The sequence below is a fragment of the Meleagris gallopavo genome, chromosome 4 (assembly GCF_905368555.1).
Source record: "Meleagris gallopavo chromosome 4, MGAL_WU_HG_1.1, whole genome shotgun sequence".
Lineage (NCBI taxonomy): Eukaryota > Metazoa > Chordata > Aves > Galliformes > Phasianidae > Meleagris > Meleagris gallopavo.
In genome coordinates this window covers 28155833-28180236 of record NC_139407.1, presented here as the reverse complement: position 1 = coordinate 28180236, position 24404 = coordinate 28155833, and the positions used below count along the sequence as shown (strand labels likewise).

General features: G+C 41.8%; 1 protein-coding gene across 7 annotated transcripts in view; it reads right to left on the bottom strand.

Moving 5' to 3' along the window:
- The window catches only part of ADGRL3 (adhesion G protein-coupled receptor L3), a 490337-nt gene that overhangs the window by 104631 nt on the left and 361302 nt on the right, over nt 1-24404 (bottom strand). For all 7 annotated transcript variants that reach the window (XM_085222627.1, XM_085222629.1, XM_085222628.1 and 4 more), the window contains one exon: nt 857-1162. In XM_085222627.1, coding sequence (XP_085078753.1) covers nt 857-1162 — 306 coding nt within the window. The remainder of the gene's footprint in view (nt 1-856; nt 1163-24404) is intronic.

Genomic DNA, 24404 nt, shown 5'->3' with positions numbered 1-24404 from the left:
CCAGATGCCTCCAGCCCTTATTTTTAGGCAATTTCCTCCATCTTCCAACTTCTTCCTGGCAAGTAGGTTTTCAGGGCATGACACCAAGACTAGCTTGAAAAATAAGTTCTTTTTGAAAACAGCATTTGTTAAAATAGGGTAAACTAAACCATATGCCAAAGCCCATTATTCAGTCAACTGTGTTCTGATTTGGACAGAAAATTTCCAAAAGCAAACTTTTGGGAGAAAACAACTGAGAGAAGAGAAGAAAAGAAGCAAGATGCAACAAGCTGCAAACCGTTTTGAAAGATTTGGCTTTGTTGCCACTCTGCTTTCCCTGCTGATGGCACCAGATACTGGCTGTTTGGAAAAATCATTCACACTGGTTGAGGAATCCAGTCAGGGAATACCGCTGCTCAGAAACGTTAGCCATAACCTTTGGAATGCAAACAGCGAGGTACAGAGTTTTGGTAAAATATGTGTTTTGTTGTTTTTTTTCTTCTCCAAACAAGTGAAGTGTCAGCCATCAGCATATCAGTCAGTGAGTCCAGAGGCTACAAATACAGGCAGAGCAGGGATAACAGGTACACTTCATACAGCTAATGGATACAAGATTTCCTAGAGTGCATCAAGCTCAACTTCACAAGTTGTTAGCTTCACCTCTCCTTCAGTGAAAGCCCGGAATGACAAGGATCCTGTGCAATGTGTTTAGCATATGAAGGCTTTGGTCAGGCCATAATCCACCAAAGTAACACAGAACTGACAAAAGGCAGCAACATAACTGCCACAGGAGCCCAGAGCCAACTTGATCACACACTTGCAGTATCCTACAGACAAATGCAGATGGCTCGCTGTGTCCCCTCAACCCTTCACTCACCAATCGAGCCCATAGGACACGGTTGCTTTGCCATCTGTCCCTGCCGGGTCCGAGACCACATAATATCACGGGCTTCCATAGGGTCGCAGCTCTCGGCACCAGCTGGGGGCAGCTGGGAGGAGGCGGGCAGGAGGTGTGTGGTCATCTCATCAGGGACATCAGCCATAGGCGAGGGCATGCTGGTGCTCCTGTTCCTCCTACCCAAAGCCGAGGTGGTGGTGGGGCGGCCAGTGCTGCTGGTGGCCATTCGTGGTGTGGTGCTGGCAGTGGTACTCACCGGGCCCAGTGCCCCTGATGTTGATACCCCTGAAACAGAGTCAGAGTGAATTAAAGGCAGGGAGAAGAAAAGGGAGATGGTGTGCACCCAAGCCTCGACCCAAGGACCCCATCTGCCTGCCACCCAGAGTGGCCTGCTGGCTATAGCAGGAGCTACAATTAGAGTGCTTGCTGCCTTTAAGAGGGACACAGCTAGGGAAGTACATAGGGGAGTAATGACCCCCAGTGCAAGAATGATTTTTCAAAAGCACTAGCACCTGATAAAAATAAAGCAGAATTTCATGCCCTCTCCATTTTTCTTTCTGGCATTTTAATGTAAAAATCTTATTTTCCATCTTTTAGGGAGCATCTAGCACAGAAGTGCTTTTAATTTTCTATTTTTGTTGCTGAAAGCCCAGCTGGTTTGATCAGGAAAATACAATAAAAAAGCTCTGCACTAAAAATCCATCTCCCAAAATACAAAGAATGGCAGCAGAGGGAAGGATAAATACAGGACGCTCTCTGGAGCAAGTTGCTCATTTTCTCCCTCATGCCTTGCTGCCTAGTTCTGACACCGTGCTCAGCCCCTCAAGCAGCAGGCTGTGTGGCAGCACAAAGGCACACAGCAACCCTGCCACATCCTCAGGGGTGTAATTCTCAGAGGCTATTTCATTTAAAATGGGCTGGGCATCCAGCAGCAAGAGGTGGAAAACTTGCTTTCGAAATGCATTAACCTGTCCTGCACCCTGCCACAGCTGTGCTAAGCTGAAGATTTTGTCTCCTAATTAGACCAAGGTCTTGGCACTGGTTGCAGATTTGGAAATCTTCATCTCTTGCTCTGAAATTTCAGGTGGGAAAACCAAGCCAGGCTCCCTCCAATTGTCCTACCATGTCCCCCCATACCCAGCTCGTACAGAATGCTGCTTCTCCCATCTCCCAGAGGCAAGTGTCCTCCCAGTTCTCTTAACATAATGCTTCTACTCCCACCATATGCTACGCTTTCACAACTGTCCCACCAATCTCCCCAGCAGTATAGGCACAGCAAGCCAAAGGAGGACCTATGGATAGCCGTCCTCTGTGTCTGATACCAGTCTCCCTCAAATTCCCATCTCACAACAGCTCATTAACATCCCATCTCTCCCAAAAAATCTTTCAGTGACACAAGTCGTTTCACATCCAGCAAAGGAATCTGAGTTTTTATATTAAAGACAGCCATGTGTGAATGCCAGCCTAGCCAGAAATTAAAATTAAATGTGAGAATCACCCTGTTGCCCTGAGCACCAACACCCCAGCTACTCAGCTGTGTGAGCAGGCTCCCGAGAGCCGAGACCTTTTATTTTAGCTCCATAGTGAAGCAGACCATGCTCACTATTAATGCTATATTAGTTATTAATGTATAATGATATTGCTGTCACTGGAGTTCAGGTAAACGTTCGTTCAAGTCAACCTATTTAAAGCACAGAGATGCCTGCCTCTAGAGTAGAACAGGAATTTTTTCATGCTGAAAGTATTTCTTTTTCTGTATGATTTAAGTAATTCGTCTGTACAAAGACCAGTTCTTCTACCCCAGGAGAATCAATAATGTGGCAGCTGAAGCACACGCTTCCTCTAGTTGTAGTTTCAGTCCAACTCCAAGAAATTCTCTACACAGTCTCTAAAACAAAGTCAGAAGCATAATAAAAGTAATTTTCTGATGGATCAGTATTTTTGCTCAAGAAAGCGTTCAATTTAAAAATTCCAGCTCTGTGATCGTTTTGGAAAATAAGATTAACTTCTTGCCCAGTTTCCAAAAAGGCAACCGGTAGCGCGATAGGCACTAAGTCAGCTGAAGATGAGGACACATGAGCCTGATCCAATTCCTAGATTCCCAAGCCTTGGGCTTTAGTGATGCTCTTTTTGTGCTGCCATAGCAGCATATCAGATGCCTGCGCACCAATTCCTTGTTCTTCACTTTCATGTTAGCAGTGCTCTTGGGGGATTGGCCTGGCTTGGGTTACGGGTCCTGGCAGTAGACTTGTGTCTGTCAGCACGGGAGACTGTGGTTTGTGCACATGCGTGCATATACGTGCACATGGCTTGCTCAAGGTTTTGGGAAATGTTGACATTTCAGCAGTCACAAAGCTCATTGATCAAAATTTCCAGCTTTCTCCTACCACCTCCTTTCTACCGGGTTTGAATGAATTCCAAAAAACACAAAGTAAAACCCTGCAGACATTGACAGATTTCTTCTAGTTTCTGCTCAAAGCTGTGCAGGATCACAAGCAGCACACAATTTCCATCTGACATTACAGGGAGGATCAAAATTTGTAGAGAACTTCAGCAAAAACGTATCTGTTTTTTTTTTTTTTTTTTTTACAGCAGGCCTTGCCCCGAGTATATATTTTATTTCTTCATAACAATGATTAGTTTGATAAATCACAACGTGCTGCAATTCACCCATTTAGTCACGTAATAACAAGGTATTTTCCATTTGCAAAATGAGCTACATCATGTGCTACAGGTGTAGAAGTACCAAATAGAAACAGCAGATGCAGTTTCAAGGGTAGAGCTGGTAAATCAGCCTTAAAATCATTTCTACAGCCATTTGCAAGCCGATGGAAACCTGATATGGAAGCATATAGGCATACGGCAGCCCATGGATCTTGAGTGGGCAATGCAGAAGAGAGATTAGTTGAAGCTTAAGAAACAACAGAAGTCCTAAAAATGAATTGTACAGAGTTCAGTTCAGGCCACAAAGAGGCAGCACAGGGCAAGAGGTAATGGCCTTAATCTGTGCAAGGGAAGACTCAGATTGGATATTAAGAAACATTTCTTCTCAGAAGGAGTGGTGATACACTGGAACAGACTGCCCAGGAAGGTGGTGCACTCACCATCCCTGACGGTATTCAAGAAACGTGGAGATGTAGCACTGAGGGACACAGTTTACTGGTATTGTGGCGATGAATTCATAGTTGGACTAGATGATCTTAGAGGCCTTTCCATCCTTAATGATCCTACGAGCACAGTGAGTGAACACCCAGGAGCTCCCCTCAACCTGCTTGCAGAGGTACTGCATTTTTGAATTTCCACTGACAATCACAGAACATGTTGCAGCAGGTTGGCTTTGGAATAGCTCTGCCGAGCTTCCTGTATCAGTTACACGCAAAGGACTTATTAGTGTTTTCTTTTCAATAAATAAGTAAGTATAATATTTTGTCCTTCAAAACCCCTTGGTGTTGCTGCCAAAACTTCTTGGAGGGCTTGTACTTCTGTCTTTTTTCTTATAATACTGGGCTTTTTCTCTGGTCTTAAAAATCACAGCTCTGCCATTTATGTAGCATAAATTATAGGAAGGTATAAAAGAGCTGACCTGACATGGCCTAAATACAGTGAGATACAAGGACGGCACTGAGTTCAGCTCAAAGTTCTGATCATTCAGTAGCTCGATTTGGAAATGAGCCCTAGTGAATATGACCACCATCACCACCAAGCTGCAGAAGCCCTGCCAGTTGCTCATTTTGCTCACACAACTGTGTGCTTTAAAACCAAGTTAATTGGTTAGAAGGGGCAGAACAAGAGATCAGCATCATTTACATATAAATGATTCTCAGATCCAAGCAAAACTGCAAATAGACTGCAACCTGTGCACAATTACCTAAGTTCTACAGCACAGAACAGAGATCAAAACTCCAAATTACCTAAGGCTGCCAATATACTGCAAATCTTTAACTCTGAGAAAAGCAGCTTTGCTTTAGAATACATTAATAGAAGTATTCTTCAGATAATATTTCATGATACAATTCTTGTTCACAGACAAGCAGTGTCCTTTAAAAATCAACAGCACTATTACAACCTGGAGCATATAATCTTGAATAATTTACTTTATTTAAAGCTTCCTTTAACCATGTTGTACCACATGAAGACTTTAAAAAGAAGTTTTAGGTAAGAAATCAGTTTTTACTCCTTAGCTTCCAATCCCAAATATTCACAAGATTTTACCAACTTCAGTTCCATGAAGCATGGCCACAGCATGGCGCTGGGATGAATATTTCCAGTGTTCCTAAGGTAGCAAGCTGCAGCCATGGAAACATCCCTTTCCTAGAAGAAACCCAAAGCAATACTTCATCTTTTTTCTCTGCTGCACTATTTATAGAGAAGGCAATACTGGCAGAAAACTAAGTTTTGCCATCAGTCAGACCAGAGCTGCATTTCCAATGTCCACGGGGGAGTAATTGCAACTCCCAGAGGAATCTCTCTCTGTTCCCAGAGCATTTACTAGCAAGAAAAAGAAACGGCCAATTTTTCCCTTCTTTCTTTTATTTCTCAGCCCTTACACAAAGGCTCATTCCCCTGGAGGGGGAATTATGCATGACCAATGGAAAATCATGGAAGGAATTTATACACTGATAAAAATATATATATATAAGCGAGAGGATCTTTCTTTTCCTTCCCTGTTTCCTTCTCTTCCTCTTTTTTGGTCTAAAATGACAATGCAGAATTGACCAGCACTCTCTATCAGCCACTGGGACAATCCAGCACAGATGTCCTCTTCCCTTCTGCTTTCTCCGCATCTTCTTGGTGCTCCCAGATACAGGAGACTGCTTTTTTCAGATGACTTAAAAGTGTTTTCCTATCACAAAAGTTTGTGCAAATCAGACCATATCAGGCAAGAGTATTTGAGATCATTTCCTATCTCCTTTTTCCCTGATGTTTTTTTTTTCTTTCTGCACCTAAGTATTCAGCCTATAACCCACCTCACTAAATAATGAACATGCTTTTTAAGAGAGACAGTGATTTTTCTGTCCCATGCATGCAGATAGATAGATGAGTAGCTTTCTCAAAGCAAGCCTGCCCTTGGAGCAGAATTCAAGGTACAACTAATCCAAAGGGTTCAGCTTCTGAAGGACTATACCATTCCATTTTTTATTTTTTTTTTCCATTTTTTCTTCTACTGAACAATAGTGGAAGTTGTATTTATATGGCAATGAGAAGGAATAGGCAATTCATGAAAGAAGCAGCAAAAACTCCTAAACTCTTCTTCCCTGTCACATAAATGCATCTTCTGGGAATTACTGTTCTACTGGCCTTTTCAAATGCACTTCAGAATATCTTCTGAAACTCACTGGAAAAAAATAATATTATTTGAAAAAATATATATTCCTGTTTTCTTTTGCCTATTTTTGTTTGGGGGGGGGGCAGCTTTCTTCCAAACTCTCTTTGAAGTCAGAGCAAAGGATGACTAAAGTCAAGGAGCACCAAGGTTGAACCTTGCATACACACTGCCATCCTTAAGAGCTCCAGAAGCAGGCATCATTAAGTCAGCTCAGAACACTGGTGCTCCACAACGTTACATCACGTAGAAAATACTCCCCTGTAAAACCACCTCATACTGGAAATGCACTGGAAGACCAAAGGCCCCACTCCAGTGCCACCCAGGAGTTGCAGCACAGAGAATCAACAAGGAGAGATTAAGTCCTAAATTACGTGCAGCTCCTTTCGTGTGTTTGAGAGAAACCACGATTTATTTTTATTGCAGGAGAAGGCCAAGAAGGCTTCACATCAAACATCTCAACAGCTCTTGCCTGTACTCACACATGCAATTATTTGTGGAAGCTGAGCCAGAATCCTATGTGAACATAACAGTTCACACGCTGTTTTTGTAGGGATTTGGTTTTGGGTTCTTTTGGTCATTGGGAGCTTTGTTGAAGAAGACTGACAAAATGCTCAGAAAAAGCATCCATAGGAAGAAAGAATAGATACGTGATAGCCCCAAAGTGTTCAGCACTGCATACCGTCTTGAGAAATGTGACTGTGTGCAGACCTGGGCTCCAGAAGAGTCATGTAAAGTATTAATGCATACTTACAGATAGGCAGCTTCCCTAATGTCTGAGACAGCAGAGGAGGAGAACACTGCATCTGAGAGACAAAAGGTCCATTCTCTTGTGGACTGCTGCCAAGTGGAAACACACTTTCAGGATTTTTTTTTTTTTCCTCTCTTCTAGCATGAGATTGTGAATCGTGCCCAAGGCTACTCTACCCACACATAACTATTCTACAGAGCCTGGATGGATGCTGCAATGCATATGGGGCAGATGTTGACTAAGTTCCCAGTATTAAGGACAAACTTTCAGCTGTGGTCCAAGATCTGGTGCAAACTCAGCTGTTTCACTGCACTTCAAGCTGGGTTCATTTAACACTCTTCCCCCCCCCCCCCCGAATCTTAGTTTAAGCATTTAAAATTAACTCAAAAGACAAAGAGTGAGAGTAAAATCATCTCAACAGGTTCAAATCTGGTCAACGTGCCCAAATTCATCCTTTCACACTGCACTACAAATCTCAGCAAGACAATTAATGCATTCAAAGCAACAATGACATTGGGCCAATTTCCAACAGGCAGAAACTATGTCTACTAAAGCCCATTTAAAATAAAAATTTCTGGTTATGACCATACATTCCTGATGATGACCAATTGTTCGTTATGCATGCGGAATTGATACGGAATAGTCAAGTGCTGTGAAAAGTATTCTAGCTATTATTGCAAACTTCCACACTGCCTGAAAAAACTAAGAACACAAAATCCAATTTATTTTTTTAATATTTGTTTTGGTGGGGATAAGGTATCAACTGTAATGCTTTCGTAGGGTTTTTTGTGCGTGAGTGAGTGCTTAACATCTTTCTGGCTCCCAGCAGCTCTTGGTGTCAGGCCCACAACTTACTCGTCATTTTTTTTTTTTTTTTTTTTTTTTTAATTTTCTCTCTCTTACTCAAGAAATTATGGGATCCTGCTTAAAACGTGTTGCTTCAGAGACATTAGACAACATTTTACCTATTATTTGTATGGGGCTAAAGCACACCAGCATACCTAGTAATGTCAGAAATTAAATTCTACAGCATATAGGCATCAGCTATTGTTTTTACCGTGGTCTTCTTAGTACCAAACTGCAGTGCCAAAGACTGCAGGTAGTTTTTGCTCTGTTTTTCTATCCACAATCTCCATCAAATCCAATACTGTGTACCTCTAAAATCCTTCAGTGTTCATCCAATGAAGGTATTAATGCCATACTGCTGCTTCTAGACTTTGCAACTCATCCTGAACATTCAGGACGAAATATAACTGGACAATCATATGTAAGACAACAAATTAGCATATTTTGTTTTAACATGATGCTGTAATGCTGTTAGAAATGCAGATAAACTATGCCCATAGAATGCCTGGTAAACAGGAAAAGATTACAGAAGAGCTGATCTAATAGACAGTACATCAGGATTTATTATAAATGGACTAATCTAATAGGTTTGAGAGTTCAGTTCAAGAGCTATTTTTAGGTAATCTAGCTTTAAATCGCTCTGGTTTTCATAAACACTGTCAGATGTGGTTGCATTTACTTTGAATTTATAGAGTTTAACGTATAAAATCTGACGAATATTTTTTTAATCCAAGTATTATTTCACACAAGGGGAGAAAAAAGGTATTCAATTCGCTTTAAGAGCATACCAGCTGCATATTATTACTGAACGTATGGAGTGAACTTCTAACCTCCTAAACAATCTCTGTCCCCTGGCATGATTCACAACCATCAGAGCCAATGGTGCAGATCTTATGCACTGTCTTCCAACCTGAATCCTTCAAACTCTATTAAAAAGAAATCCAGTAGGAATTCCTCACTATCCCATTGTTAGAGAAATCACTTTTGATTTCAATAACAGGTGCTGTCAGATTTTCATTCAGACCATGCTAGAGTAGACAGATGAGCACTATGCTTACAGATGCTAAAGATTTACTGGAGGCTAAGCTTTCCGGGTTTGTTTTTTTTTCCTTTTAATTAAACTACGTGTACATTTTATCCATGCAAGCTGAAACCTTTAGTTTCTATGCAAAATAAACATGTATGTAGTGACTAAGAGGGGAAAAACAGTTTTTCCCATCCATTTAGCAAAAGATGTAGCTTCATCTAATGTGTATTTCCTGCCTTTTACCTACACTCCTGCATCTTGAATCAAACAACTTTCATGTACTCTGCAGAGGCAGTGCCAGATGGAGCTGGTCCTTCTCCAGCAGTTCTCCACCTCTGCACTTGTGTTAGAAAAAAATAGAAAAAGGAGAAGTCACAAAGCGACTGTTTATGTCCCAGCATTTTCTGACCTACCCAATCAACGTGATGAGTGCTTCCAGGTGCCAAAGGCACTCTGCTTATAAGGCTAGCTAAGATGTTTCTGTAGTGCAAGCTACAAACATAACTTTAATATGAGAAAACTATCATCTTCAAGTAGTTTCTGTTCATCTGTGTGTGTAATAACTCCAATCTAGATGTTAGTCAGCGAGATGGCCAAATGCATTCAGATAAATGCCTTGGACTCTTTTAAACATATCAATCTGCCTGTGAAACGGCTGGATAGTTACTTTCCAATTTGTGAGATAGTTCAAAGGCTGTAAATAAAAAAGAAATTGGACAGCTTTCAAAAGTTCAGATTAGTTTTCAATTCTCAATGATTTGGAGCTTCCAAGCTACACTGCTGTGATCTGCATATGAATATTTAAAAACTGATTGTGCAGTGCTCTTATCTTGAAGAAGAAAGCAGAGTACGACCAAACCTGAGCAGACAACGTGCCATAGCTACAAGATGGTGAGTCCCCAGCCCCGCAGCACACGTGGGTGCAGAGATGAGTGAGCAGCTTCTGGCCCTGCTGCCTTCCATTTGATCTGGCAGATTACAGCGACAAAGGCTGCTTTGTGCATTTGCTCTGCATCTCATCTTACACCATGTCCTTCAATCCCAGCTGCACCAAGGCTCAGGATTTGAGATCTCTCTCAGTTCTGCATATCACTGGTAGGCTTACAAGTCAGCCCCAAAATCCAGCATTTTAAATGCAAACACGGTCCACAGGCTCACTGGTCAACTGAAATGAAAAAGAGGAAATGGAAGGAGCCCCAGAATGTAAAAGGTGGAACTGGGGGATTCTTACACCCATCCTTTCCTAGCCCCTTTCAGGACTGACTTCTTTAACATGCATGTCATGCTGCATTTCCAGACATGCACTGGAGATCTAGAAGCTAGACCTACTAGTTATATAGAAGATGTTAAACCCATACTTTTGAGCATCCTTTGGAGCAGCAAAGACAATAAGCCTGACAGCAAAAGATCACCTTTTGTCTTCCACCATAACTGTCTATTTTATCCTCTTGCTATACAACCCACTGGTTATTTCAAACCTCATTCAGAAAACCAAATCCTTCTCCAAAGCTGCCAAGTGATTTTTTTTTTTCCCCCCCTTTACAGGGCATTTGCTCTGCAGAGTCTTTGACAGCACTGGCCTCTATATTATTTATTTATTCAATGTACCCTTGCAAGAAAAAACAGCCTGAACTATGAGAAGAGCTGATAATTCAAACCAGTAAAAATCGGGAAATGCTGATAAAGGCTGCTTTGTCTTGTCCTGCAAAGATGCTCTCTTACACCTTGGTGTGGATACCGTGTTAAGATCTCTCCTGTAAATGAGTGCTTCTGAAGAGAGGGCTGCTACGGACTCATTCTCTTAGCCAGGTGTCATCTTGCATCCTGTCATTCGCATTCAGCTAATGCTCTCATCCAACTTGCCAGCGGTTGCCTGTGGCATAATGGATGGAAGGAAGAGAGGGAACAAGCTTGTGCTAAACAGAAAAAGTCTGTCATGAAAGCAAATTCTAAGAAGCTGACAAAACTCCATTGTGAGAATATCAATATTCAGCTACATTAAGAAATAAAGCAGTTTCCCTGACAAAACATAAAACACTGTTTAGCTTCCTTCCAAAACTCTTTAGTACTTGTGTAGAAATGTCAATATTTTGTAAAGCTCAATTCTAATAGCTGTATTCATGTTGGCTCAGGAATCTGCCTAAACAATGCTTAACTGGGGAACTAGCGTCTAAATTTGCTTTATAGCTATCTGATGTTCTGCAGAGGGCTTTAACAACAAGAGAGACATTAATATTGTGAAAAACACATCTGCTTTAGCAAAGCAGATTTATAACAAACAAACTGTATAATCTGCAAGTAATTTTAAGTTGAAGCAAAATGGGTAATGATTTCAATCAAGAATTTGATACTTATGGACACAGGCAACTTGGTACACTATGAAATCCACACTGATGCCCTAGTAAGCCTGCTACACAAGCACTGCTCACCTGCAGCCTGGGGGAAGAGAGGACCTGGGGGTGCGAGCGGTGATGCTGAATGTGCATTCATGTGTCCCATTATCTCAGGGAGATGCAAAATTTCCAGCCTGAAGGTTTCAGCACTGGAGTCACTGCCTGGGCTTGTTGTCTCTATTGGAAAGTCACAGCATAAGGCTGAGAGGAGCAAGGAACAACAACTAGAACCAGAGATAGAGGTTTAGCCCAACTTGTTTGACTTGGCACTGCTAAGAGCTACCAGCACTCAAGTAGTCAGATCTGGCCAAAGTTCAATCTGAAACTCTAACTCATATCAAGATGACAACGCATGAGAACTAAGTGGAAAAGCCTTCAATGAGGATTCCGAGCTTTACATCTGTCAGCTCTCAAAGCATTCCTGTTAGTGGCTAGTTCAGACCAGCACACTGAAATGTAAGTTTAACATTCTTGCAAAGAGGAGAAATACACCCATTGACCTTCCTGCACCTTGAACCAGTCCCAAAGAAGACAGACATAAAAAATCTACAAGTGAATGGTGGTGCTGAAATGCAGTTTATTTTAGGATGAAGCCACATGACTGTCTCCTTGGATTTGGCCTCTGGTTTTGCACACAGACAAGTGCTAAAGTTTAGGCAGTCAGAGGAATTACTGATTGAAACTGGAGCATCAAAAACACAGAGGAACATTCTAATGCTGCTGTGCCAGAAAAGGCATTTTCCATAACGTCCAGAATTCTGGCCTGGAAGCCTAAAATGCACCTGATCCACTTGGACTACCAAAAAAGAAGACGCTGTGGATCCCTCCAAGCCACAGTAGAAAGAGAAGAAGTTAGAACTGGCAAAGAAAAGCAGATAAGATGATACAAATGAAAAAAAAAAAAGTGATATCCTTTAGAGACTTTTGAAACATGTAAACTCCTTGCCATTGTGTAATATATATGCTAGTAGAATTAAGTACCTGGCATCACTACAGAGCAGAAATGTGATAGTTTGTGCAAAAGAATCAAAGGGAAGAAATCGAGGTGTATATATTCAACATGTGAAAAAAGAGAAGAGAAAGAAAAAGAAATCTGATCTGGTCCAGCGCATCTTAAAAATACATCTAGCACCTAGCTCAATGTGACTTCATTTTTATCTGACTAGAAGACTCAAAAGCATAACAGAAAGCCAGGGAAAAAAAAAAAAAGTAGTCCAGCAACTTGTATCAGATTCTGAAATACAGCAGAGATGCTTTGTTCAGATATTACTGTAAGCATAGGATAAAACTAATGGTACAGTAAAGGGAGAGCTGCTGTATGCTTCTAGCACAAAGCCTCAACCTCATTTATAGGTCTCACAGGTAATATGAAATAAATGCACCAATCTAAAGCATGATTATTATTTCCCTCCTTCTTCAGTGTCATATATATTGAAATGTTTTTGTTTAGTAAATATTTTACATCAAACTATTTAGTGCATGTATTGGTACCCGTAATGCTATTAGCCCTAAGCCTTTTGCATTCCATGCATGCACTGATAAAGTCCTGTCAATTTGCAGGGAAGTATATTAGTTTTTCTAGTCACTGTAGTGTTTCACAGGTACTAAAACCTCAAAATCCCTAATATTTCACATTATCCAGGCAGAACTCTCATTTTATAACAATGCTAACCCAAAATCTACCTCACTTATGTCATCAAAAGCAACTCTTCTTCCATTATCTTAAATGTAAATGAGAAAAAGCAGGCAGCTGAAGCAGACAGAATAATTCATAACAAAGAGGAAAACTGTCAGGCTAGGAATGCTAAAAACAGAGCATAAAACTGAACTTCTTTGGAAATGAATGAAATAACTGAATTCATGGCAATCAGACATACATGAGGTGCTCTTTGGAGGTGCCTCACTGCAGTGATGGTAACAGGAGCCTACAACATATGGTTCCTTCAATACCATCACTTTCATTGTATATTAAAATCTCCATACCTGAGCCAAGGATGGAAAGCAGTGCCACACAACACAATAGCAAGCAACTTACGACTCCATCACCTAAAAAGCATTGTGTCTTCTACAGCAAATCTCTGGGTCACAAAAGAAATGGCAAATGTCTCAACTATTTTCTCAGGTTGGCACTGGTTTAGTAAACCAAGGGTGATTACAAAATCCAGAATTGCAGTGTGGATGATGAGAACAGACTTATGGTGGGGAGAAGCAGGGCAAAACTCGTCCCAGACCAGACAATCCAATGGCTTCATTTCTTTCTCCTGCAGAGAACGTCATTCACCATAGTCCACAACTTGCTCCTGGCACAACTTGCTACTGAGATGTGCCAAGGATTATACGAAAGTAAGGAGGACAAGGAATGCTTTTGTTCCCCTGTGTTATGGCATGAGCAAATTACTAGCTAATACAATATAGGAACCCCCTTTATCGATTCAGGTTATTGCCCGAGCAATTTCCCTGTAAAAAGTCCAAAGCTCATACAAAATATTAGACTGAAGGGACCACTCTTCCCATTTGCACCAAGCTCAGCATGCCCACAGTACATTTCTGAGTCCAGCATACAACTATGTAACTCTCTTGGCAGCAGTCATTTGTTCAAGGTCAGACACTCTGGTCTACAAGATGCCTTTCCAAATTAAGCTGTTATTTTCCCTTATTAAACTTCATATTTGAGATAAAACAGTGACGCTGATTCAGTTAAACCAGCGCTGTCTCCAGCTCCTGTCAAGAGCAGAGGGCGCAGAAATCTCATAGACTCTGAGATGCTTGGTCAAACAGGCTCCAGTGAACAGTGGGCTGTCACTAAGGGAGATGCAACTTTATTCCAGCAACATGCATCACTTCCAGCTCCAGGGGCAGCAATGTGAAATTACGCTTCCCAGCTGATATTTTGTCTTCTGTAATAGCAGTGTATATCCCATACTGAAGAGATTCAAGAGCATGCCTAAGAGCAGCTTGCTAAGCGTGCCACAAGCTACCTGTACTTCACAAGGGAATGCTGATCCAATGTTAATTTGTCACACACGGCCTTCAGCCCTTCAGCACTGCTGCTCTTGATGGAGACAGCAATGTTTGTCCCTGCAAGGAGCTGGCATTCCCTGCTGGTCACCACCACAGAGGAAAAGGGGTGGATGTAAGGAGAAAAATTAGCCAGCTTTCAGACACAAGTGAATATTCGGTGAACAACAAATCTGACCAAGCAACTTTGGTTGAAGATGCTCTAATATAAAGGAAATCTTAAGCGTGTGCGAATAAACGCAAGTGAAACACACAAGGAAGGAGCTGAATCTAAAAGCATACATTAGATTTCTTTCCTCTGTTGCTCTCTGAGCAAATATTGTCCAAGAATATTTGACAATCTGTTTGCCAGCTGAAGTGTGCAGGACTCCGATAACAATATAACAGAAAATTACACATCCATTTTTGTCAAGTTGAGGCAAATCCAAGCTGTATTGTTTGGCTAAATGAAAAACAAAACCATGAAGAATTGACGTGGGACAGCACGAGATTGCAGTAGATGAATGCTGGAAAGCGGGAGCAAAGGGTGTAAAATGAGAATGAAGTGCAAGGACCCACTCAGCTTAACAATTCCTTCCTCCTGCAATTAATATCAAGTTGATCCTTTTGAGGTTGCTTATTTTCCTTTTTTCTAAACCCTAATACTCAGCCTGGCTGGATGAAAGCAGTGTGAGCTAGCCAGTATCACTGAACTTTTTTTTTTTTTTTTTGGTAACGATTTCCTTGCAGGGATCCTCCAAGTGTTAGATTGCCTTCATCAGCCAAAAGAAACATGGGATCAGCAAGGCTCAGCCCTCACAGATGATAGGATTCCTGCTGAAAGTTTAGTCTGAAGTTCAGAAATTCCCCAGTCTCCCTCTTACCCAGATTTCTCTTTCTGCATGTTGAATAAAATTTCATTCATGAAGAACCTGAATTACAGCTCTCTGGGCACACTGTTGGCTCACTTCCACTACAAGAGATCTTAAATCACTTTTTTTTTTTTAGATCTTTTCCTCATCCCAGGTCAGTTCCAAAACTTACCACTGCATGTCTCACCTGCCACTGCCTCCAAACCACTTCTCCATCTGCCTCTAGAGTAAAGAGTTGTGCCTTCCAATTTTATTTCTCCATTGCTTTCCAACTGCTTTTCTGTCTGAGAAGAGCCCCTACTGACAGACGTCCTGACCTGGTCCAGTCCTCAATTCCCCATTTCCTTAACTTCGAGACCAAAGGTGCTGCTAATGCCAACAAGTTTGGCTTTGATGCCAAATCTTCATGTCTGATCTCTCAAAAAAGTTCAGAAAACACAGTTTATGGTTCTGTGTCCAGGTGGAGGCTGGCAATGAGCAGTGTCCCACAGAGTTCTGCCTTGGGACCGGCGCTTTTTAACATCTTTATCAGTGATATCAATGACGAAATTGAGTGCATCCTCAGCAAGTTTGCTGATGACACCAAGTCACAGTTGACACAATGGAAGGAAGGGATGCCATTCAGAGGGACCTCAACAGACTTGAAAGGTGGGCCCTTTCAATCTAATGACATTCAACACAGCAAAGTGCCTGTGGCGGGGGGGTTGGAGATTCATGATCCTTGAGGCCCCTTCTAACCCAGGCCATTCTGTGACTCTGTGACTCTGCAAATTTATAGCCCAGAACAGGGCAGTGCCTTCAGTTCTCATTTATGCATTATTGTAAGGATTATCTTGGGTATTCTAAAGAAACAAGATGTCACCATTTACAGTTATCTTATTATCAGATAGAAGAAAAACAAGACCTGAGAAGAGTAGGAGATGACTCCTCAGTGACCCCACAGCGACTGTGTCCAGAGGACATGACAGTGATGGAGTACTGTTTTTCCCCATCATGGCAGGAGCTCACTGCCACTTGCCCACCAACTCAGCCCAGCACTGCAGCCCTAGAAACTGTGGCATCCATCATCTTCTGCTCAGTAAAGCCCTGGCTTTACTTTGGTAGTATTTGTGTCCTAATTGCTAGCCAGATCTCCTCCTTGCCTCTTTGCAGACCCCTAGGGAATGCTGAAGCTCAGCTGCTCCGATAGAGCCACAGAGTTTAAAAAATTGCTTTGCTTTTCCCTAAGTGCTCCTGCACAGAACAGAAATGCACAGGGCCCTCCTACCCAGGGCTTCAGATCCCCAGTGCATGCCTCAAATTCTCCTGACAAACCTTTTCATATTACAGGTAGGAGGCTAATGGACCAAAGGAAGCACACCCGAGAACTGAGGGCAAATTAAACTTCCCAGGCATTTGCTAACATTTATCAACATCTTTCCTTCAGCAAAACCCAGCACAGCAGGATACTGGAAAGGGAAAGAAAAAGCGTTCTTTCTGGCTGATGTTCTATGTCCCAGTGGTAATAGTTGCTGAATTACCACTTTCTCCACCTTTGGTGAGCCATAACCAGCAGGGTAGAGCTAAAGTCTGATTCCAAGGTGGAAACACCATTAATTCCCCCACCCCTGGAACTAGATGAACAGCGAGACGAACTATCGATGTTTGCTTGCATGTTCATATATTTCTATATACTCTGACCACAAAACAATTAGAGTTAACTGCGCCTGATGAAATGGCACATAAAAAAGGATGCGGCAGAAGATTTGCACTCACAACACCTGTCTAATTGGTATCCTTCAAAAGTGTTTTTTGTTTGATTGGTTGGTTTCTTGTTTGTTTGTTTTTAAAAGAGACAAGCTAGACAACAAATGATACCCATAAGAACTTCTGTGATTTGAGCTTCCTCAGGGTAGGCGTGCTCTATCGGAACTGTAGACAAAAGCCAATTTTGGCCAACATACCTGAGCCTATTGACAAAAAGTAAATGAAAAGTAAATTATAAGATACTTGATCCTCTAACAACTAAGTGTGAAGCCAAAGGTATCTTTCAAAGACCAGAATATATTTTGCAGAACCAAACTTTCCAATGTAACAGATGTGTCAGCAAAGTCTCCCACACTGTATGTCTCTGCCTGCCATACTGCCATGGGAGCACATTGAAGCCCTGTTTATACCTTCCTTCTTACAAGGCATCCCCATTTTTGCCTTTGGAATACTCCCATCACACTGTCCTTGGTGGGCAGGGTGAGGTGAAAGGCTTCCCTTAACCTTAATTTATGCTCACACTGTTGTTTCCGTATGAAAAGAAAACACAGACAATGAGTAAGACATTTAGGTCAAGGCTTTCATAAACAGTATCCTAATGGTAGTCTCTGAGCAAGTGGCCTGATTTTAAAAGTACTAAGAGAACAGTATCTCACACTGACTTCAGAAAGTATTGCTCTGTGCCCAGCTTTTTCATGTATCAGGTTGTTTAGAGCTCTCAGTCTTACTTGCCCTTTGAATTTCGTCTACGCATATCACAGGTTCAGTACTGGATCTTGTGTTCAAACTGACGAACTTGCACACATGAGGCTAGAGCTAAGAAAGCCCTAAAAAAGAAAAAAGGCAGGCATTTCACTCAGCCAAACAAGGAAACTGTGGCTACACCTTGAATGCTTTAATTATCCCTGAAATTCCTGTAAATTACTGGGAGGAAACCACAACTTCGGTTTCCTCCCAGTAATTTACGTGCTCTCCCAAATCTGAATCTAGAGGTATCCCTCTCCCTCAGTGAAGAGGGAAACCCAGTGAGTAGTCCAGTCCAGCTCAAGGTGGTTGAATACCTTCTATGGTTTGCTACCACTGCACGTCATATCTTTGCTTTCATAAGGCCAAAGTTCATTATGGGCAGATAAGATTAGTTCTGGTAGCTAGAGCAGTGTCTCAGGCTGAAAAGCTCAGATCCACTTTGCAGAGCCTGAAGAGAGGCTGTTTCTCTCCACTTGCTGGCAAAGAGCCCTTTGACAGCCTACATGTACCTTCTGCCTCCCACATCACTGGTAGAGCACCACATCAATTGCCTTTGGCAGCTGAAAAAAATCTCTTTTCTTACCAGCTTTTTAAGAAGTTTCACTGCTGGAAATAGCATTTCTATCCATGTATTCTGGAATTACGTTGCACAATGTACTCTACAGATCTTCAGAAAGTACAATGAAAAATGGAGCACGTTGCATCAGAAGTGAAAGAGATCGATAGCTTTGAAAAGCATTTAGATTTTTTAAAAACAAAAACTGAAATTATTAATAATAATGAGACATAGCTTAAATAAAAACTATGGTATGCTAACTCTGTTAAGATGGTAGTGCAGACAACATACAGTCCCCAGTTCAGCCTAGGCTGAAGGTTATTTAAGTCTACACTTCAGAGTTATAGCACAAGCTGAACTCCTTTCCTCCCATTCACTCCCACTCTCTCTGGAAGATGAAAACAAAAGGCAGATGAGCACCAAAGGACAGGACAGAATTAACCCGGAAACCAGAATCCCATCCAAGCAGCATCTACCTGGCAACTGAGATCTGCTGAGCCCAGGGCAGATTATAGAGAAGAAGAGCATACAAAATGCATTTTGCTAAAGACTAGAGAACAAATGAAATCATATATAAGGGATCAAATGCTTCAACAGCACAAGGCAGGCACCGTTCTATCTGCTCTGCCCATCAGCCCAGTCCCAACAACAGGTGAATCAGACTTAATCTTTCTCACAAACTCCACCAAACGCTGTTTCAATTGAAAAAGGCTTAAGGTGAGATTTACTTTTTTCCTCACAAACTCCTGCCACGAGCACTGTCAAGATACTTGCATGCATTAAAAGATGACAGACACGAAATCACAGAGTGTGTTATATTTAAACACAACCAGCCATTTCTTAGAAAAAGACCTGCACTGTTCCAAATTTTAATTCAGCTCCCGTTTATCTAAACCAAGTCTCCTTATTCTCTGCAGCCTCCCCGTGCTTCTGGGCTGCAGTCAGTTAGGCTGCCACATCACACTACATACCCACAGAGAAAGTGCCTTGTCATTACTCCGGATATACTTATTAAAAACAAACGGATGAAGGCTTCTCCAGCCTTGTTTGCTGCTTGTGTTTGTCCTCTCCTTGCACCAGGAGCACACACTGGTATCAAAGAGCAAGGCAGTGCTGAAGTTACAGTGTCATAGGCAGAGCTTGAGAAAAAAGGAACATGTAACAGAAATAAATTAGTCTCTTACTGAACAAGGACTTTGTTTCTGAATAAATATGTCCTCCTCAAGAGGATGGAAAATCTACGATGAAAACTTAAGATTTATAAAACATAGCTAATTTGCTAAATTGCCTCAGAACAGAACGTTGGCTTTTTTTTTGTTTTTTTTTTTGTTTTTTTTTTTATTTTTATTTTATTTTAAAGATTTCCAGGGAGATACCACTGCTCCTTATACAGAGCACTCTAAAAGCCAATAAAACAGTATCTGCTGCTTTGACACTTCACAGAGACACTCAAATGCTCAGTGCTCTGTTGACCTGTGCTGGTGCTCCAGGTGCTGGAGGTGACGATCCAACATTCTGGCTGCTTGATTAGAAGCGATCTCTGTCCAGCCATCGCTAGTTCCAGGTTTTCAATTTTCCTTTCAGCTGCCAACAAATTTTCAAACACATTATATGCCGCAGATCTTGTGGTTTGGATTGCCTCCAGCACTCCACTAACATCTGCCAAATTCCTGTTAAATCCAACACTAGTTGATGAGCACTTTCCGATGGTGTGAAACCTAATGCAAGAAACTAGTGGAAGCTTGGGAGCAATTAAATTTTAATCAGAGATAAGTTTAGTTTTCAGCATTGTGAGTTATCTCTAGTGTCTAAATACCTAATATATATAATAATCCTCTTCTCCCCTTGTAATCAGCAGTGTCGAGCCACAAAAAGAGAGAAAAGTAACAGCTTAAGACGTTCCACTCCCAAGAAAGTCACCCACCATATTAATAACTGACACAGCCTTCCTCTCTCTGACATGCCATCTGCAGCCCAAACACTCAGCTGTGTTTTCCAGGCAGATTCGAGCATCTGCCTCTCTCCTTGCTCTTCTGCCTGAGATTGCCCCTTGTCCCCCCGCCTGCTCTGCTGGCAGAGCTACTCATCTTGCTGCTCTCCAGTGCATATTAGGCAAAGGAAGCAAGACTAACACTTCTTTTTGAAATAACACAGTTTCATAGAATGACACAACGGCTTAGGTTGGAAGGCACCTTAAGGCCCACCCAGCCCCAACCTGCTGACATGGGTTTGTTGCCCCCCACCAGCTTAAGCTGCCCAGGATACCCATCCTGCTGGCATTGAGCACCTCCAGGGACAGCCTGTCTGGGCAGCAGTGCCAGGGCCTCACAGCCCTCTGAATAAAGAATTTATTCCTCCTTTCTTCCAGCACGCAGCAGGTCTCTGGGCATGAGTTTGCTTTTACTTAAGGTCCTGGCTTTTTTCTCTAGCTGTGCTTGGTGTGGAAGGACATCCCAGACCTCCTCCAAATTCCTTCTTCCCATGGGCTACAAATTTATGTTTGCCCCCTCTATATCTCTTGCCAATCCTCTGCCAAACCCCCTTCTTTACAGACATACATAACAAGAGTGATAGCTTATAAATAATAAAATAAATCAAACTTTTCTACCTCTCAGTGAGTGACAGATGGAAGTCACAATCCCTTTACTACACTACCATGGCAGGCTCAAAGCTTTCCCACTGCACTTCCATGTTCAAAAATCTCCTGTTGTCAACCTAGAGACTATTTTTACGTGTGCTCCAGCAAGGCTAATGCAGCAAGTGGAGCTCAGCAACTCCCAGGCTGTTTTTAATGGAAAATGTACCCCTACATAAAATAGTTGGCGGCTGAGGGCTGTGAACCATTTGGAGAGGAAGTGGAAAGATGCCTGCAAAAGCCGCTCTTTGGAATGAAATCTTTGTTAGAAGGAGGCCCCACAATCAGAGCCGAGCTTTGGGGAAGCTCAGAACACAGCAGTGTTCTCTTGCCTCAGCAGAGTACATAGGAAGTGAAAAGAGATAACAGAAACTGGATATTTTTTTACTTCTTTGCAAGGGAAAATATCCTAAACACCCACAGCATGTGCAGCTTGGGGAAGTTAGACTAACAGCTGCCTGGATCGCAGTACTAATTCATCCATTTTGCTTTCTGTTAATGAATACAGACAATGGAAAATCAGTAGATGCAGAAAACCCATGATCTTTATGGATTTACAGGCTGATTTCCTGTACCTCATCTAGTCATTTTATGCCTGTGCAAAGTGACAGCACAGTTGGTGTAAAATACTACCAAATCATCACAGAGATATTTTTACCTTCCGTTTCCACTGGTGCAGCTACAGGTGTCAAAAGCAAAGAAAATGTCTTCTAACATGAAGAAGGAGTATTCAGCAAAGCTAGAAGTGAAATGATTTTTGTTATCCCCACTACCACCTCCTGTTCAGATAATGTTCAAGGACATGTAAGATTCTGTCTCCAGTAAACCATGTTTCCCACATTTTTGCCACAGAGAGTGGTTTGCGACCACCAGGATCTCTTCAAGAAAGGCATGAAGAGCATCAGTCCCAGCTGCAGATCTATGCTAGAACAGCCTATTTCTCTCACATTTTTCGCCTGGTAAGAATCGTACTCCACTATACATTTCTCTTGGTATATTACAGCTTTCAGCTCAAATCCAGCTGGATTAGTGACAGACAGTGCTGGGCTCAAGGGGAGATGGAATGTGGAGTGAACAAACTCTACTGTGACTTGTACAGCCTCTCCTGGATCATAGCTGTAAGTTTTTTGTGCTTATTTTTTTCCCAAAACACAGGGTAGGGTGAGAGAAACGTTTTCATAAGATGCGTGTACAGCTATGAGACGATCTTTTTTTAGTTAATGGCAAATTTTAAGGTCACATTCATTATGACAAGACAGCTATTCCCATGCGCAAATGCAAAATCCCTTTGATGTTGAATATATCAAGAGTTTAAAAATGCACCACTGAGCAGAGAAAAGGGGAAATTTCATTTCCAACCAAACAGCAAGGATGGTACAGCCTAGCACAAGGCAATTACAGGATGCACATTTTAATAAACCACTGCTCTTCCAAAATACAAATTGATACTCTACTTCTCGCACTTCTCTGCAGACTTTAAGCAAGAAATCACTACAGCATCAGCCTGGGTACCTCTGTCCCAAATTCAGGCTCTGGCATTTGTATCACTATCAGAGTAGTCTTGCTGTGCAGTGTTGGATCTGCTGGATCTGCCTGCTGAGATAGTAATGGCTGTTAGCCAAAACTCTGTTGCCAGCCTTTATTTGTGATAAGGCATTAATGGCAAAGAGTTACTACAAAGCTAAACCCTCGCATCAGCAAGCAGAGCCCAAACAACTCACTATTGGTCTCAATGTTATTTTTGTGCGCACACACACAGACACACACACAAAAATATGTATTAAAAAGAAAAGCAAACCCCCCTGAAACAAACATATCCACTATAAACAACGGAGAAAATCCCATCACATTTTTCCAAATGAAATTAGCTATGTCTGTATTTGGTATCTAAAATGCAGTGAATACCACAATCCCCAAAAAACAGGCAGTCAGAAAATTTGAGCAATGCAATTATTTTTTCCAATAGTTCTTTTGAGACTCCTGCTTTGGTTTTTCAGATAAACCTGCAGTGGCTGGGAGCCTCCAACCTGCAGTGTGTCTGCTGGACATGCTGTGCAGTATTTCTGGGCTTTGCAAGATTGTGACCCTTGTTTCTGCAGCTTTTTGCAGAATCATAGAACGGTTTGGGTTGGAAGGGACCTTTAAGATCATCCAGTTCCAACCCCCTGCTATAGGCAGCGACGCCTCCTTCTTTTCATTCAATCACATTCAAGCAAAGACTTGAGCTCTCTCTCAACTCTCTGTCTGTGTACATCCACCTTAGGAAGGAGATTTTCTATCCAAGAAGTGGTTATATTCAAAAGGTACCACAACAAGGTATTTTTACAGAGACTCTTTCTTTCTTCACAATGCTATATGATGTCCTTTTCCCTTTAATTTTTTCCTTTTGTCCCTTAAAAAAAAAGTGAAATGCTATCAAGCAAAAGCAGAGCAACAACTCGTGTTAAGGCTTCCTCCCAGCCAAGAGAATAACAATTTACAGCTCTCTGCCTGCAGCAAGGGTAGAGATTACTGCCATTTAAACCCACTTCCACCTTGCAATTTCCACCATTTCCTGCTACTTTGCAGCCTGGCCTATTAAAACCAAGATACCAGAGCCAGATCTGAGTTGAAGAGAAGCCCTTCTGCTCAGGAATTACATCATATTTCAAGGCAAAACACATCTTTCTGTGGACAAAATTAAGTCCAATAAAACCAATTTCCGCTCTGACATTATTCAAACATGCCCACAATCAAATAGGGTAGAAAGCCAAATGAAAAACCCAAGCGCTAAAGTGATTTCATATATATGCAGGCTGAAAAGCTCCACAGCTTTGAGCCCTTCCTCCCAAAGAAGGATGTCCTGCACTATATTACGATCCTTGCACTGCAAAATTCTGAAGTCTTTTAGCTAGACTTATCATTTTAAATGGATCATGCACTATGCTTTCTTCTTCAACAGCTTAAATCCCACGATGTGATTATCTTTTCCTGCAATACATCCCTTTTCAGAATACCAGCTCATCAGTGCCAGGAACAATGCCTCGTAAAAGAAATACAAGGACAAAACAAGACCACGAGGGATACAGACCATGATCAATATCAGTAACTATGTTGTGGATGGCTGCAGTCACCTTGCGTGTGGTTGAAACGATGAGCAGTACCTTTGTCTTTTGAAAGCTGCTGGTCAGAAAGCTCTCAACTTTCCAGTCACAATATTAGTTTCTTCAAAAATTTACAATAGGTGCAACTATCTTTAAGTAGTGTGAGAGAGAAAATCTTCCTCTCTCCAGATACAATGAGTTCCCTGTGTTGTTTTTTTTTTTTTTAACTTTAGCTCATCATTTCTTCACCTGTGCAGCTTTATGCCAGCTGCCCACAGAAGTCCTACTCTACTTCCTGAGGCTGCAAAAATGGCAGAAGAGATTTTCTCTACATCCGTGTTGATATGACAGTGCCTGCAGTCCTCAGCTCAAACGCTCTCATGTAGCACGTTATCACAAAAATGCCTGTTAGCAACTCGCCCCAGCACCCCTGACACAGCTTCAGGAAACAAAGCACAGGAGCATATGTATCTGTGTCATTTAAATACAGGAATGCAGGTTAAAAGAAACCTCTAAGCAGCTAATTCAATGTACAACGTGCCTTCCCCTCT